This window comes from Diplotaxodon limnothrissa, linkage group LG22, assembly GCF_057381915.1.
Source record: "Diplotaxodon limnothrissa isolate DT_005_m linkage group LG22, D_limnothrissa_male_GT1.1, whole genome shotgun sequence".
Lineage (NCBI taxonomy): Eukaryota > Metazoa > Chordata > Actinopteri > Cichliformes > Cichlidae > Diplotaxodon > Diplotaxodon limnothrissa.
Window position 1 is genome coordinate 25583805 of NC_140616.1, and position 16780 is coordinate 25600584.

The following is a 16780-nucleotide window of genomic DNA, read 5'->3' on the forward strand; positions in this document are numbered from 1 at the left end:
GGAGGTCAGTTCCTTGATCATTAATATGCAAACAACTACTGATCAAAGACCACTGATCAATGGCCATGAGTAGAGAGTTGATAGAGAGCTGAGACTGAAGAAGTCACTTGGATGAGTGACGAAATGTTTCTCCCACTGAAAACTCTACGTCCAGATGAACAGAATCAACCTTTGGGATCTATTTTGGTCCTTTCATTTTACACATGGGCTGTGAAAAGGTGTTTATGTTTCATAGTTGATAACATTTTATTAGATTTAATTTTTATTATTATAGTAACATTACATTTGGTTACTGTTTAATGTGACTAAGGCACAGCTGCATTTTATCTACTTTATTACATCATATCAAATGCTCCTCCTTGAAAATGTATCCAAAAGTTGATTGCAACACAAGTATAAACCATTAACTCACCGAATGTGTTTGATTGAACTTAGATCGATAGATAGAGGTATACATGCATACAGTAGTATGTGGATTCGTTTTTTGGACTCACGTAAGGAGACTTTCAGGATTCCTAGAACTTTGTTTTAAAGCTGTCTAATCTTGGTGGAGGTAAACTACTATCATCAGCAAGTATTGTCATATTTTAATTTGTTGTCCTTTGCCCTCATATGAAAATACCTTCTCTGGCACGCATACATTTCATTACCAAACACTCTGTAACCAATGAAAAGATTGCAAGTCCTCAGACAAACAAATAACTCCTGGCTCTTCATGCCTCTGCTCACTGACTTCTAAACAGGTATCACACATCATCCCTGCATTTTTTAAGCTGCTAGTTTTAGTACTTACTGTCAAAAGTAATGGTGCCATTAAGATTTTAATTTTTCTCAACAATTAAAACAACAAAATAATGTTTGCGGGATAAACTGCAGATGTTATGTAATACCTTTGCGTGATTGTAAGTAAGTACAGCTGTCGGTTGGAAAGAATGCAAACTTCACACTTTATATGACTTTTTAATTGGAGGACGAGTGTAAAGACACAAATGTACATTAACAGTTCGCATGCAGGAAAAAGACACAAAGACAAAACATTTATTGTTGTGCAACTCATCACAGTACAAACAGAAAGAACATTGACTGAAAAGGTTCAAAGGTTATAGAAAAACTTTCCAGTCTATCACATAGCAGCACATTATGGCACTCTTTTAGAGAGAGAGAGAAAGAGAGAGAGCGAGCATGAATCACCATTAGATATGTTACAACCCAACTTTAAAAAACAAAACAAAAAAAACCCCCACAACTAAACTACGCAATCACAGTAATGTGGTTCTAAATGGCCGAGTGGTAATCGTCCAACTATTTCACGGTAGACTGCTTGGTCTATGACACATGATTGTTTACCAAACAATATCAACAGCCTATTTTGCAATAACATTGAAATCTGCTTCCTTACGTCAACACTGCAATCATCCCTTAAAGCTGATAAAGACATTTTTCTCCTCCCCAGTCCCTGTGGCTGCTTTTCATATTGCACAACATCAGCCTTCTCATCGTCTCTCTCCACAGTCTGTTGGCCTCCGTCCCTCCTGAAGAGAGATGTCGGTCTTAGAAGTCCTCTCCTATAAAAACCACGCCCAGCTCAACAAAAAAAAAAACAAATCAAAAACACAGCCCAGCTCATGAATCTTCTTTAGGCCAGTAGGTGACACGAGGGATGTCACATATTTTGAAATGACTCCACCGGTGCGGCTCCTTGAACATTTCACTTCACCTAAGGAGGCATATCCAAAGTCCATGAGGCAATGTGAAAACTCTGCACACAATAATGTCTTATAATCCCTGAGGAGCGCTGATGCGTGACTGGAAAAGACAGTGTTGGGATGAGGTCAGGGCACACAGTCGATCCCAGTGATGTACTGTGGTAGTGGACATTTGCAGCTCCTAGTCGCTGGGATGTTCCGGGCAGGAGCGATTCACCTCAAACCACGCGTCTATACACCTGCAACAGTAACAAGGAGGCTTGATTCAAACGGAGCTGGAAACATATTTAGTGTTTGTGAACACAACAAATGGAACCAGCTCGAAGTAAAAAAAAAAAACCAAAATATTTTTATGTATATTTTAATTTGTATATTTTTTAAGTTAAAAATGGAAAATAAAATATTATCACAACAATTATGAAGAACTTATTCACTTATGCCAATGTGCTTGTGTATCGTTTTGTTCCTCTCACTGATTATTATTTTTTAGGATCTATATGGAAAAGCTGTAATTCTTGTTCTTAGAACCAATGAGGTTAATGTAAATATTATGCTTGTTTCAACTCCACATTTTTATTCTGGGACTCCTCTAGTGTATCTTGGCATTGCTCCCAGTCAAAACACTTGGCCTTATCTCAGATTGTTATGCGGCCCCCTAGTCCAGCCTCTGCATGGAACAGCTCATGCTATCCCCAGGCTTCCTTCAGGCCCCACTTCACTGAAAGTTTTCCCGATTGGTCACCTTCTGAAAGCCTGCAGAGGGGACAGCACCCAGTCGCTGTTGGCACTGTTTATTCCTCTCGCTGGCTTAAAGGTTCCTAAACAAAACTGTAGCACTACTAACTAAATTCCCATTCCTGATTGGGAATGGGGCTTTCTCACGACCTTCTGTACACGTTTGAGCCCAGATCTGATCTGAGCACCTGCACCAACAAAGGGAACAGCAGGATCTCTCTGTACATATTACAGCCTTTACATGCTAACTGTGGGACATACATAGCTCTACAGCTGATGATAGGTGTCCATCTAAGAAAAGTGCTAACATGCAGATTAAAAAGAAAAGAGCCTGTTGTTAGGAAATGTCAATATGAAATAGTGAAAACATTTGTATAGTGTTTCCTTGTAACATCTGCTTTTTGAATGCTTTAATGCATTAAATGCTTATAAAACCACCAAAGCGGACTGATCAGTGAGGGATATTCTGCTAAGGTTGGTGACAAGTTAGCATCATTTTGTTCGAAAAGTGAAAAACAGCTAGCCTGGTTTTAGTCCAACCTAACAAAAGAACACACACAACGCACACCAAAACAACCGCACTGAGACCCGTGGAGGTCCACCTCCAAACAAACTCCACAGCGGTTAGTTTATGGTGTGATCCCAGCAAACTACAAGGTGTATGCTGCAGGTTTGAGTTAAATGCTTTCTTGTAGCCAGGTAGGTTTTGCATTCTGGGATGCTGCAAGGTACCATAAATGTCCAAAATACACAAACGCAGGGTTTGGGTTAGCAACTAGCTGTGAAATTAATGTAAATTCTTCATGTTATCCACAAGACCACAACACAGCACCTTCTTCCAGTATTTACTATTCTTGCTCCAGACCTTTTTGTTGTGACGTATTTTAGTTCAGAATTTGCTTTGAGTTTTTCTTTGTGAAAACAAACCAAACCACAGGAAAAAGCTACAAGTTTCCAAAATTATCAACTGATTTGGATCAGATCGAACGAACTATAGGTGCAGGAACGCACCTTACATATCACCAGACTAGCTGCAAGTAATAGTTTCATAATTTTATGATTTCTGCGAGAAAACTAAGAATGCTTTCCATTTACAGGATCTTTTTCTTTTAATCTGACAGGTTCAAACTTGTCGGTGCTATATAATCAAATAGACCAGGTAATGGTAAAAGCTAGAAAGAAAGAAAAATTAAGATTACACTATCTTATCTTAAAGATTAGAAGCAGGGTGAAATTGCTAGACTGGCTGCTAGCCACTATTACGTAACTACTTATGTCTTAGTTTTTTGAAAATGCATAGACAATAAGAGGTGCAGTATTTTACAGGATGCATTAAAGTTTCACAGCCTGTTTTTAAACTGCTTTCTGTATTTTTTTTTCTAAGCTGGCTTTACATTAATGTAGTCTATAGGTTTAAACATGAGTGCTTTATTATCTTCCCATCTAACAACAACAACAACAACAACAAATGGCCTTTTGAGCATTAATTGGTATGTTTATTTATATTGTGCATATACGTACTACAGGTTTAAAATTAGAGGTATGCATTAGTCAAAGTATTTCCAGCTGATTCTGTTTATCTGTGTGTGTTTGTGCACATTAGCTACCCTTTATGGTAGATGCAGAGGCAAGGCAGTCTGGCAATGGTGTCTCCTTGCTCCAGCTCGTCTAAACAGATGGCACATTCCCCAGAGTCTCTGGACAGGATGTCCTCTGAGAAAGACAATACAAACACAGACCAAATGAGCAAAAAGCTGCCTCGCACACCAAATCGAATCTTCACTTCACCGAATCCCGCACAACCATCTGTTTAACCTTTGATACCAGAATACCTGCTATCATCTGTGCGGAAATGTGCTGCTTTTTGGGCTGAATGTAATTTCACTTTTTATTCTCCAGTTCCTCTGTATGAAAATGTGAAGGTGTAGTTTAATAATGGAGGTGAAAACTAAACACCAGTACATTACAGCTTTTTGCACCAATAAATTGCTACTTACACAGTAATGACCATTACAATAATTATATTTCAGTGGTTTCTAATGTCAGAATTAAAAATGAGGAAAAATAACGACAAACAAGATAAAGCTTAGACATCACATGATGATTAAATTTCTAAAATTGAAAAATATTTTGACATTTATTCGAGGAAAATTGATATTTTGATTCTAGCTATTTGTCGATCTATCATTAGGATTATCTCAGCATTTATAATTGTCGCAAAATGAAACTGAAAAAAAAAACTGAAGACAACGTGGGAGAAACACCCTTCAACCATGTTACGAATGTTGGCGTGGCATAGGTTGTCCACCAGGGGGCACTCTAATACTTGAAACGGGACAATTATCTGAGAGGCGTTGGGCAAGGGAAAACAAGTAATTGGCGACTTGTAAAAATAAAGCAAGATTATTTTTAAATCGCATTGTCATTTTGTCTTTGTAAGAACTTAAAACAAAAGAAACAACAAATATTATGGAAATCTTTTTGTGTGCCTATTTATCGGGATTTTAAATCACCAAATATCGGCATTGGTCTGACAGTCTTATCAGTCAGGCTCTAGCGCTTATATTTATAGTACAAAAAGATTTATTTTAAAAAGGTAAAAACAGGGGCACTGGTTTAGCTCAGTGGGCTTTTAGGCGACCATACGCATGGTTTCCACCGTAAATATCAGTTAGCTGTAACCACAGAAGCCAGGGCCGTTACAGTAACCTTTAGAACAGCTGTACATCAGTGCAGCAGGTTGAGACCTTAAACGACTACAGCATTTTATTACAATGTAGAATTGCTACATTACTTAAGGACACAATTTTAATGATCTTGCTTTGTCACGTGCAGTTTCATTTAATAATTAGCAGTGGGCAACAAAATAACAGTCTTGAAGACGTTCAGAATCTTTTTTTTTTATACTTTTTCAACATGTTCAAAATAAAGATTCAATCAATCAATCAATCAATCAATCAATCAATCAAATCTCCCCCTCAGTCTTACTGTTGTAGGTGAGGCGCGTCTTGCTGAAACACATGAGCAGGTGCTTCTCGATTTCATCCGACGCCATGAACTTGGAGCAAACGGGACAGTGGAAGCCTGGAGGGGAAAAAACGCAAAGAGAAAACATTAAGGGACCCTGATGTGGCAGTGCACCGCTCATAACCTCATATTGATATGTACACATGGCAGGACGTGGGACTGTTGGCTTGTGCTTAATCTTGTGACCTACGGGACCTTTTGACTGCACGAACTCAAATCTCCCATAAACTAACAATCTGCTTACCTCACACAGTTTGCAGATGTCACTGCAGCGCTGCAAACTTACTGCAAGCGCACACTTAAACACAGATGTGATCTTTACTGCAAAAGCATCTATAAAACATGCGATTGGCCGATCGCTTGCTTCCTTCTGACCCCCTGTATCTGCACAGCTGCACAAAGATTAATAGGCCAAGAACCGCTCGACGTTAGATAAGCTTACCTCCAGGCCTGAGATAAAGTCTCAGACCTGCAGAGTTCCAGTCATGTGGTTCTCGTGAGTGAAGATTATTGATGGTGCGATTAATGATTACATTTCCTCATCGGGGGAATTATATGCTGGTAAGGAAAAAGGAAGAGAAGAGGGCAGGAACACAGCTGGATATGGAGATCATGTCACAACTTTTTAGGCCTCTAACAAAAAACCTAGAAAACTCAATTCAACCTGTGCTTAAACAGCTTTTGAGCTGTCAGCAACACTGGTGTTTAAAGGCTCTCTGAATGTTACGTTATGTTAAGTTTGACTCCCGCTTTTGTTGCAGGTTGGGCCCAGTGAGACACCCCTTCAGTTGAGAAACAGCAAGACCTGCGGATTCAGGAAGTTTGTTGTGTGTGTGTGTGCAAGTGTGTGTTTCTGTCAAGCAATATGTAACCAGCAGGAAGCTCTTATCTGCTGACCTACATAGTGCACTACTCTTCCCTCTCATAGCCAGAGTGACAAAACAGGCTGGTGTTGCAAAACAAAGAAGCAGTAGAAGAAGAAAGAGCCCCCCCAACAAAAAAAAAAGGAAAAAAAAGAAAGCGTGGTGCAGCAGAGCCACCTGTGGCTGGAATAAAAGTGCAGAAGTGCAAAACAAAGGGCTCAGTCATCAGACGGCCTTAACCATATGCCAGGTATCGCATGTCAAATGGAAAAATAATAAGTAACTCTGACACCAAAATTACACATACAACTTTGGAGATGAAACTGAGAAATAATGATAGGGTACCTTACATTAAATAGAAATTTAAGTCATAATAACGTAGCTCGGATATGCAGTGTGGGCAGTTGTGTGCTGCAGGATTTTATATGTTGATTAGAATCGTTAGAATAATGAGTGGTAATATCAGAGAAGGCGAAATGCACTGCATAAAACGATATTAAAGCTATACTGACACTGCGGAAGTGCACCTCGAGTACAAAGAGGAAATCAGTGCATTAAAAATCCAAGTGTGCACTGAGCAATAATGGGCCTGGGCTCTCCAGGTGTACTTTTATAAATTTGCGCCTTACCCCCGAGCAGGCGTGAGGACAGTTCGGCCGGCAGGGACCCTATAAGCAGCCGGTGTCCCTCTGGGGGCAGCTGGCCCTCATCGTCACCATCTGTGCCGTCGAGGCTCTGGTTGCCGCCGGCCGGTATGTTGAGCCCAGAATTTGTTGGCCCTCCACTCGTGAACCGGATTCTTGGGCCATCGGGTCCATTTGTGTACCTGAACCCCGCAAACCTTTCTCCTCTGCTGGAATTTCCAGATGGAAGATCGGAGCTGGAATAAGCTCGAGTTCTGCTGTCAAACACAGGGCTGCTCTGCTTGGCCCCCATACTGCCGCAAGTTTTAGGGGTTTTGTTTGTCAGTGCGTTTTTCTTTCTTAAAGAAGTTTTTTTTTAGCCACGACACATGATCACAGCGAGCCCCGGAGAGTCGAAAACAACAAAGGAAATGCAGCCAAACAAGTATGCAGCGATACAGCCGAGGTTATTCAACATGTCAAAGTTTCACAGTGCGCACTGTGCGTAAAGTGCGCACTCACTGACGCAAAACCTCCTTTCCAAAGGTTCTTTTTTTCTTTTTCCTCTTCGTTTCAAAGTCCTCCCCCTTTGTTCCAACAACAGATGTATTAAAAAAAAAGAGAGAGAAAATCTCTTAAGTAACAAGGTTTGTGTTTCTTCGCTTTAGCCGAGAACACACGCACAAGCGTTGACCCCAAAGCTCGTCTGGTTTCAAGTTTGTTTTTGTGTTCAACTATGGTGTCTGGAAAGAAAAATATAAGCAGGGATTTCCCTCCTCTTCCGGTAAGCCAACGCTGTCAGCCGTAATCAACTCCACCGAACACAGTACGTTTTCTTTCAAAGTAAAAGCATCCAATTGTTCAATTTGACAGATAGTGATTCCTTTTATTTACTCTATGAAGATTGTACACAAGTTGTGTACCACGCTTTGCAGCAGCTTAATTTATTATATGAAGTTGAGTGACACACAACTGACCCAATAAGAAGTACAGTACCTGCCGTCAAAGGGGGAATTACCAGGATTGTAACTACTGAATTTTATTGCTGCGTGTATTTTTGCTGGAAATTTCACTTCTAGGGGTATTATTTTGAAAAGTAGCATTTTACTGTCATAGTTTGTCCAGCTGATGTTAGATTTTAAACAATTTCATTCACTGTTGAGCAGTTTTTGTGGGTAAGCTCATATTTTCCTCCTATGTGAAATCTTAACCAGAAAAATACACAACCCTGCCTCTATAACTGTTACAAATACTCAAATGTATCCTATAAATGTGCACGTGGTGACAAGACAGAAAAAGGCACCTTTGCAATGACTTCTGTGCTTTTAATTTGAATACTAAACCACTACTTCCTGTCAGCGATTCCTTTTTCAGTCCGAAGCTTAACTCGGCCCTGAGTGGCTGCGTGACGTCAACCCCAGTAACACCAGCAGGCCTTTGGCACAGCAGCAGGTCACCAGTCCACTCTGATATGAAATGCCCTCCATATTTGGTGCTTTATCTTTCATTAACTCGTGGCGTTTGAGATTAAAGAAAAAAACAGCTGTCGGGACACTCTGTTCACACTGTTTATTGACCAGTTTCACACACATGAGGACAAACAAAAGATACACTGAATGAGGAACGCCCAGGCAACAAAGAAGACAAAACTGTACAAGCAAAAAAAAGTAAATGGGTAAAAGGTCTGAAAGAGTCTTGCATGTAGATCTAGTGGTTGAAGGCAGCTGTGGATGGGCGTGGGTGGCCTGATGCGTTGCAGTGCATCAGGTGTGACACTACAATACTGAGGTTAGAAAGTAACAAGGCTAAGCTGAGGGTGGCTAACAACAAATATGTTCCCCCTTCCCTGTGATACCACTCAGGGGTCTGGGTGTGTGCCCTTATTACATTTATGATGATGTACAAGCTTTAAAGAAGGTATCTCCTCAGATGCTGCCAAGAAAAGAGGGCAAAGTGTGAACCACCAACAACCAGGAAGACTACTGGATACAAGAACTTGGAAGGGGGCAGTCTGGGACACCCAGTCTGGGTAAGGGCTTATCAAGCTGCAGCATGGGTCATAGCTGTGACGGTCATACCATAATTACATGATTAAAACATCCTCATAAAGTGACTTGAAAGTCTTTTGAGGTGTGCTGCATTTGGAAACATTAACACAAACACACCTTGGGGATGGGGGTGGGTGGGGGGGGAAAGGTTCCATGCTACTGTAAAGCTGCGCACTTTGATTTCCACGCGAGGAGCGACTGTAAAACGTCTTTAAAACGGTTTCCTATATGACTTCTCTAAGCGTGTGTTTAAAACAGGGAAGGGTCTGAGAGCCGTTTTTCAGTTCCCTCCCTCTTTCCCTCCATGAGGTGGAAAATGAACTTTGCTAGAGCGCCGATTGCCTCATGTTGCCACAAACCGTTAGTTTTCACCCCTGCGCATGTCAGGTAAAGAAAGCAGGCTATCTGCAACATTCATCTCCCCGTTTGAGAGGGGGTTGGTGGTGGGGGGGAGTGGGTATTGCGGTAACATCTGACTGTATTCCTGCGTAAGAAACAGCTGAGGCTGATGTAATACTGCTGTGCTGTGGAACTTTAACTAACCAGATGGTGAATGATTGAGATACTTGCATTGTACATGGCTACTGCTCACGTAGCCTCCAAATTGTTGTGTAAGTGTGTTCATTTTATTTTGAGAGGCGAAGGGGAGGGGGCTGAAAAAAAGTGCCGCAGCGTGCACTCTTTGGGAAGCAAAGCCACTGAGACATTCAAGAACATGGCGGTGCAATTTTTTTGTTTTGTTTTGTTTTTTTGTTTTTTTTAAAGCAAGTTCACTTTAAATATGTACGAATGTGTGTCATTAGGTGATTGGGCTTAATGTGTTGAGGCCCGGGCTTCTCCTTGGGCATTATCACTGCTGGCTGACCCCCATCTGCTGGTGGTCGGGCCCGGGTTCCCCCTCCATGTCAGCGTGGTAATGCTCAAAACTGTCGTCCTCTAAGTCTGGGAGACCCAGCAGCTAACAGAGACAGGGAGGAAGAGAATGCAGTGTTAGACCATGAAGTGTGTTTACGTTGTCTCTCTCTCTTTTTTGCTAACTAACATCACAAAGCAAACAAACTCAGTGTCTTTCAGAAGAAGCCTTTATGTCAGCGGTCTAGTTTCTCTCTCTTCCACTAAATAAACAATCCTTCCAATTCTGCTCAGTTATTCCTTGATTCACTGCTGAAAAACACACCTTGCAGTGGGAGCGTTATATAATATGATACCCTTATCACGTCTGTGCAGTTACAGCCAGAAGGCAGTGAGCTCAGTTTAGCATAAAGACTGGAAACAGCAGGAACAGCCCAACTCTACCTCGAAACAAGTAACACATTATGTAAAGCTTTTTTTGGAAACTAAACATTTTTCATTTCTTTGACTTTTTCTCCAGTTGTGACTTGATACAAAACGCCTTTTTCTCTTGTGTAACTTACTATCATCTAAATGTGTCTCCAAGCCTCACCAGTTTCAGGTTTGTAGAGTTATTTATTAACATTGATTAAAATATTATAAAATTAAACATTTTCATGCAGTTTTTTTTACATACACTTTTTTAAAAAAGGCAAAAAATGTCCTGGTAATATTCTGCTAGTACATTATCCATTTTTTTACGCAGGCTTCCATAAATGGTAAATGTTAAATTCAATGTGTGGAATAGAATACGTGAAAATATCCGTAAAAAATTAAAACGGTACATTGTACTGTACCTTTACAGATATTCTTACTCTGTAAGTACGGTGTAAAGCGTTAAATTTAGCGACAGCTGTTCAAATGAAATTCACCTGATTGATATACACTCAGTTTAATCCAAATTTATTTTCTTTCATGATTAATTATTTGAATAAATCTTTGATTTGATATATTTCAGATGCATTTTACACAAAATTATTGCTTCACATTTGTGACGGCAAAGAAGCGCTGTCGCTAAGAGTAGTGAAACTTGCAATACTTAAGTAAATAGATAAATGGATTTTTGTTTTTGTGATGATAACCTCCAAGCAGTAACAGCCCGATCCGGCGGGGAGGTGTGGGAAGCCAGATCGGGCGCCCCCCTTCCAGCTCTCCTATCTTGTCCCTCTTGTCTTACTTCTCTCCATCACCTTTTCTATCCCTTTAAAGAAGTTAGGCTCTATAAATGCTAAAGAGTTAAGTATTATTTCTCAGTTGCAGTGAATAGATAGGATAAAATAAACTGTAGGAAACTAAAAAGAAGAAAGAATAAGACAAATAACAATTTCACATAAACCAGTGACACACTCCTGATCAACCCTGGCAGGGCCTCCTTGGATGAGGGTGTCTAGTGATAATGGCCGAAACACCCGATGAATCCAAGGTCCACTACTGACGATGTGTCCCAAATCTTAATACGATAACCTAGATCAGATCTCTAATCCCCCCCAAAAAATGGCAGGTTAGCTTGGGTAAAAGACCGAAAGTTGAGGCACACAACGATGTGTGCTGCTGGTAAAGTTTCTGGGCTGCCTTTCCTCATAACAGCCATCCCTCAAGATTCTCACCATTTAAAGCAAAGCAGTATTAGGGACTACAACATCTAGTCCTTTTACTGAATGATTTTTAAAAACTGATTACTGCTTGTTACACCTTTTAAATATGTTATTTACCAAAAAACTGCTTCAGATTTACATTTGGGGAAATAAAGATCATTTCTCTTATTCCTGAGAGACAAGAAAATTGCACAAATGCACAAAATCCTCGAGTGATAAACAAGCCAACAGTGAAATGTCTGATTTCTAAGAGTATGTGTTGTGATGATTTTGAGAGAGAACAGAATTTTTCAGGACTGCAAAAGACGCAGCAAACAGAGCCGTGGCTGATGCAGTGTGTTGGGTACAAAAACCAAAAGTGAAACGCGACCCCGGGAACATCCCCGCTTCTGTTCCTTACAGGCCTGAAGGATGTGAAGACTTTCTCCAGCACCTCCAGCAGAGTCTTCTTCCCGCAGGATGAGATGTAGTCCTGGGCCAGCTGGAGGAAGGGAAGGCAGTCCTCGCTCTCACTCCACACATGCTGCACACACAGATCATGAAAATCTTTCAATTTCTGTCCATGCACTTTAAACACAATAGAGCACATGATGTAACAGTGTCACACTTCCTCCACTGGTGTAGCCTCATGTGGGCTGTACACAACTTAATTAATGGATAAGTGAGCAAAACTGAGTCACACGAGATTCAGCACAGGAAAAAAAAACAGAGCAATGCAACTAAATCTGAGAAAGACATGTTGTCATGATCTTTGTGTTGATACACGGTCTGTTGTTTTAATCCTCAGTGTTTCTTTTGCTTTTTGGGGGGATTTTTACTTCCTCACACTGCTTCAGTAATGTTGAGGTTCAGACTTTACATCATGACCGATTTTGTGTTTTACCGCATGGTCAGTGTGTTTGGGATCAGTGCCATGCTTCAGATATGTTTTACATACAGTTTAGTTGGTATTTTATGTTAAATAAAAATCTCACTGTGCTTTTTTGTTTTCACAATTCCATCAGTTTTGACAAGATCCCAAACACCACTGGCTGAAATGATGCACCACATCATGACGGAGCCTCCACCGTGTTTCACAGATGGCCGCAGATGCTCACTGTTGTGCCGCTCTCATGACTTCCTCCAGGCTGCTAGCAACAAACTGCCTAAAGATGCCATTTAAAATTGGTTCTTTGCTAAGTGTCCTGTCACATGTAGGGGTGACACTGGTTTGTCCTTTGAGTTAGGTTCTGTTTTTGATGCTCAGTGTTAAAAACATACCTCTGAAAATGAAACACGGACTGGACTGAAAGTGAGTAAAAAAGCAGCTGAGGTCCAAAGAAATCCTGGAGAACTGCTAATCAAGATCACATTAAAACATTTTTGGCTCCTAAAAAGCAAAATGTAATCAGATGAGGGTGGCTTGAGGCTTTTGTACAGACTTCTTGAGATCAGACTACTACACAATTCCCATCTCTGTGAATTAGATACAATCTTCTTAGACAATAAAATGGTAAATGGCCTGCATTTGTATAGCGCTTTTCTAGTCCCTAAGGACCCCAAAGCGCTTCACACTACATTCAGTCATTCACACATTCACACACACATTCATACACTGGCGATGGCAAGCTACAATAAAGACAATAACTGCCTTACATTGTCTGTATTTTAGGTCAAAACGCACAAACCACAGGTGCAGTTTCGAGTCGGGATCAGTTTACAGCGTGGGCTGACAGTTTAGGCACACCTCAATGGAAATGGAAGCGAGTGTGTTTATGGTCAGCACAAAAGCACGGTGAATTATCACCATGTAAATCTGATACATCAGATGTACGAGTTCCACGCTGATTAAAATCAGCTTCCTCATGAGCACATACTGTCGGCCACCTCAAAGTCTTTACAGGAATTGTTAGATAAATACTGATGACAAAGCCCATTGGAGCTGCTCTATTTGGCTCATGTTTATAGTTATAGTTTAATTAGAGTCTAAAGGCCACTGTGTTAAGTTATGTATTAGGCAATGTCGTCCGCTAAACCAAATCAAATGTGCAGAATGACATGGCAAAAAAGGAGCAGATGCAAAACAAACACAAAAAGTTGTTTTACATGCAGCCGTGAGGCTTTGTTGGTTGGTTGGTTATTGCAGCATTTGTGGTACAGTGATCATCGTTATCCTAACATCCTGGGGAAAAAGACAATGAAATTTAATCTCAGTTGAAAACTGAAATCCCTTGAGTACTTCATTATACTGCGTCATCTGTTGATTAGTCCCTTAAAATCTCATCAAAAACTATCTTAATGTCATCACTGCTGATGATTCAGTGAAAATTCAAGATAAGAACTGCAAGAGTCAAGAGAGAGAGCGATTCATGTGAAATGGTGCGAAACAGCCCAGGAGGGGGGAATGGGGGGGGGGGGGGGGGGGGTGCGACTTGAAAATGTAAACACGCAAACGGCTCTTCAGCTCCGACTTTCCTGGGAATGCGCTCTACTTCAACCCCGATGGACGGACTCTCACATCAGCCAGCGTCTCCACTGAAACAGCTGACCCCACCCACCAAGCACAGCTGTGTGCGTGACTCTGTAATTGATTGTACGGCAGCTACAGCTCTGATAAGCAGAGGGGCGTCTGTGGAGTCACGTGGAACGTTCAATTCTTCTTGTTTTTCAGCAGCTGAACGCCACAACGGGTGATGTGGATTGCTAAAAACAAACACTACTGTATCATATCCAGAGGGAAATTACAGGGAAGGAAACAAATTATCGTTATGGTTATTGTTATGGTGCAGCTAGGTGACAAGATGATGCCCTGCATGTGTGTGTGTGTGTGTGTGTGTGTGTGTGTGTGTGTGTGTGTGTGTGTGTGTGTGTGTGTGTGTGTGTGTGTGTGTGTGTGGGAGAGAGAGAGAATCAGAGAAAAACAGCATGTGAGACGTCCTGCTCATAGCAGTATTGATCGCGGGGAGAGTAACTAGATCTCAAGAGTCCTGCAGAGAGACAGAGAGTTATTCAAGCTTATTTAAATGTGCATAGCAGACGCTGAACTGTTAGTGTGTGTGTGTGTGTGTGTGTGTGTGTGTGTGTGTGTGTGTGTGTGTGTGTTAAAAACAGAGAGAGAGAGTGGCAGGCCTGCAGCAGTTGGCGAGCACCAGATTAAAAAGCTGTAGAAAACTGTGAGCTGAGAGAGAAACAGAGAGAAAAAAGGAAGTTGGTGCTAAAAGACATCGAGTCACATGATGCATTTAAGCACCTGCGCTTTATGTGTGTCTGTGTGTGTCAGAGAGACTGGGTAATTAATTGTGCAGCAGCTATAAACGTCACAGTTTCTTCACGCACAGCTATGGAAAACCCCGGCTCTAATGCTGCTCTCCTGTCTGCAGGATAGTCCAGACGATGCTTGCAAACACACACAACGCAGACAGGGACATAATGTGATATTGACCGAGCAGACGCCCTGGCTCCTGGGTCATCACCATCTGCTCCCCGCCCTGTTGGCCCCTGTCACTGAGCAGGAGGAGCGAGGAGGGCGGGCCTGGCCTCTGGGGCTTTAGGAGTCATAACGCCACCACTGCAGCACACTGATATATGATACAGCTATGCTTCAAGACAGCATGTGGCTGATCACAGCAGCGCTGGAGCTACAAAGACACTGAGCTCACAGCATAGCTGCAGTGTGGTTGGAGGTTTGGGGCTTTTAATGAGCCCATCTAGTTTCTTTAGAGTGGTTAGTGCACGCTGTTTTTAAAGCAGAGTCTCTTGTTTAGCAGGGGCGTATCCAGGATTTTTAAAAATGTGGTGGCACGGGGGCCAAACGAGTCACGGCGGCCCCATCAAAAAATGGCAGTTGCTTCGAAGCACAACATTCAACTGCAAAGAAACTGAGCTAAAAATTTCTCACTCTTGTCTTATTTTTAAGTTCACTTTTGAAAAGTAATGAAGAGAAGGAAGGATGGGTGGTTCTTCAACCACGCCCCTTTTATTTAGGACCTTTTCAGAGAAAACACCAGGAATCAGTGTTTCATAGCAGTCACAGCTGTTTGGATTATCTTCTAAGGAGGCACATTTAGTCAAAGTAAATCAAGTGTTAGAAATAAAACGTCAACTGGTAAACTTTGCCGTCTCTAGACAAACATTTCTAATAAGAGTAGGCTTAACCTGAAACCCAGCAGCAATAACTCTTTCAAAATAAAGGCATGATGGCAAAAATGTAAAATATTTTTTGCATTTGTGACAACAAGCACTGGCCTTTAAAGTTTTTCAAGTAATAAAATTGCCTTCAAATAAGGGGAAAACATAAACGCTCGAAATAGGAAGCTTTTATTTTTATTTCTAAATCAATTTCAATTTAGAAATAAAAATGAACTGTTTAGTGTCGCAAAATCCACATGATGGCGACGGCTTTTATTATGAAAGTCATAAGGCTTTCCTGTTTTGTGCCCATAGCAGAGTTGATTATATGTTGGATAAATAAGCAACATATACACTTTGAGGGGAAAGAAGGGCGGTTGGAGGAGGGGTGGGTGAGGTGCACCCAAACTGAAATGACATCATCCCCTCCTCTCCTCTCCCACATCCATCAGCTAGAAAACCCGGGCCGAACGCACCTCCAGCCGAACCTCGACACACCTAGGAGAGAGCGCGCAGAGACGAGGCCTTGCAGGAGATCGAGCACTTACAAAGCTGTCGGTGCCGCCGGGACACAGCACGTAGAAAGAGACGCCGGGCTCTGCGTAAAAGTCCAGCCGCCTCTCGTCGTCCTCCTCGGCGAAGATGAGGTCGAAGGGGTTACCGGAGCACCACTTCTCCGCCGCCTCCACCAGATGCTTGAACTCCATCCTCTGTTATCCGCTCTGCGGTGTCCCTGGTGTCTCTGTCTCTTTGGCCGTCGCGGCGATGATGCTCAAGACGCAAAATAGGCCTAACAGCTGATTTGCCCGCAGCATCAGCAGCCTCCACTATACCGCATCTCCCTCAGTGCGCCTTCTGCATGGCCCGGGAATAAAGATAACGCTGTTGGCGCACACAGCCTAGCGGGGTCTGGCGCTCATCCGTGCTCAGAACCCCATTCCTCTCTTCCTCCTCACGTTATGAAATCAGCCCTTCGGTCGCATGCATGCATACGCAGGAGGACGCTGGAGAAAACGCGATGACGACGAGTGGAGCCGGGCAGCCGTCCATAACGGAGACGGTATAAGCCTAACCCTAACTTTCTCACTGCTGGCACAGGAGGATGACAACGCCAGCGAAGCGTTTAACCTGCTCTCATCACCCACAGAGCTGAGATCATGCGACAGCCTGCAAGTCCTGCCATAC

The 16780-nt window shown here is 42.0% G+C and overlaps 2 protein-coding genes across 2 annotated transcripts; both read right to left on the minus strand.

Annotated features, from left to right (window-relative positions):
- Positions 1–975: 975 nt before the first annotated feature.
- On the minus strand, positions 976–7688 carry LOC146610015 (E3 ubiquitin-protein ligase znrf2-like). The gene is made up of 4 exons (XM_085346087.1): positions 6961–7688; positions 5430–5525; positions 4049–4154; positions 976–1945 (listed from the first exon to the last, which is right to left on the minus strand). The coding sequence occupies exons 1-4, from the start codon at positions 7265–7267 to the stop codon at positions 1888–1890; spliced, it is 567 nt and encodes a 188-aa protein (XP_085202213.1). The 5' UTR covers positions 7268–7688; the 3' UTR covers positions 976–1887.
- A 2104-nt stretch (positions 7689–9792) lies between these two features.
- Positions 9793–16525, minus strand: mturn (maturin, neural progenitor differentiation regulator homolog (Xenopus)). The gene is made up of 3 exons (XM_085346683.1): positions 16144–16525; positions 11889–12011; positions 9793–9960 (listed from the first exon to the last, which is right to left on the minus strand). The coding sequence occupies exons 1-3, from the start codon at positions 16300–16302 to the stop codon at positions 9853–9855; spliced, it is 390 nt and encodes a 129-aa protein (XP_085202809.1). The 5' UTR covers positions 16303–16525; the 3' UTR covers positions 9793–9852.
- Positions 16526–16780: the final 255 nt, after the last annotated feature.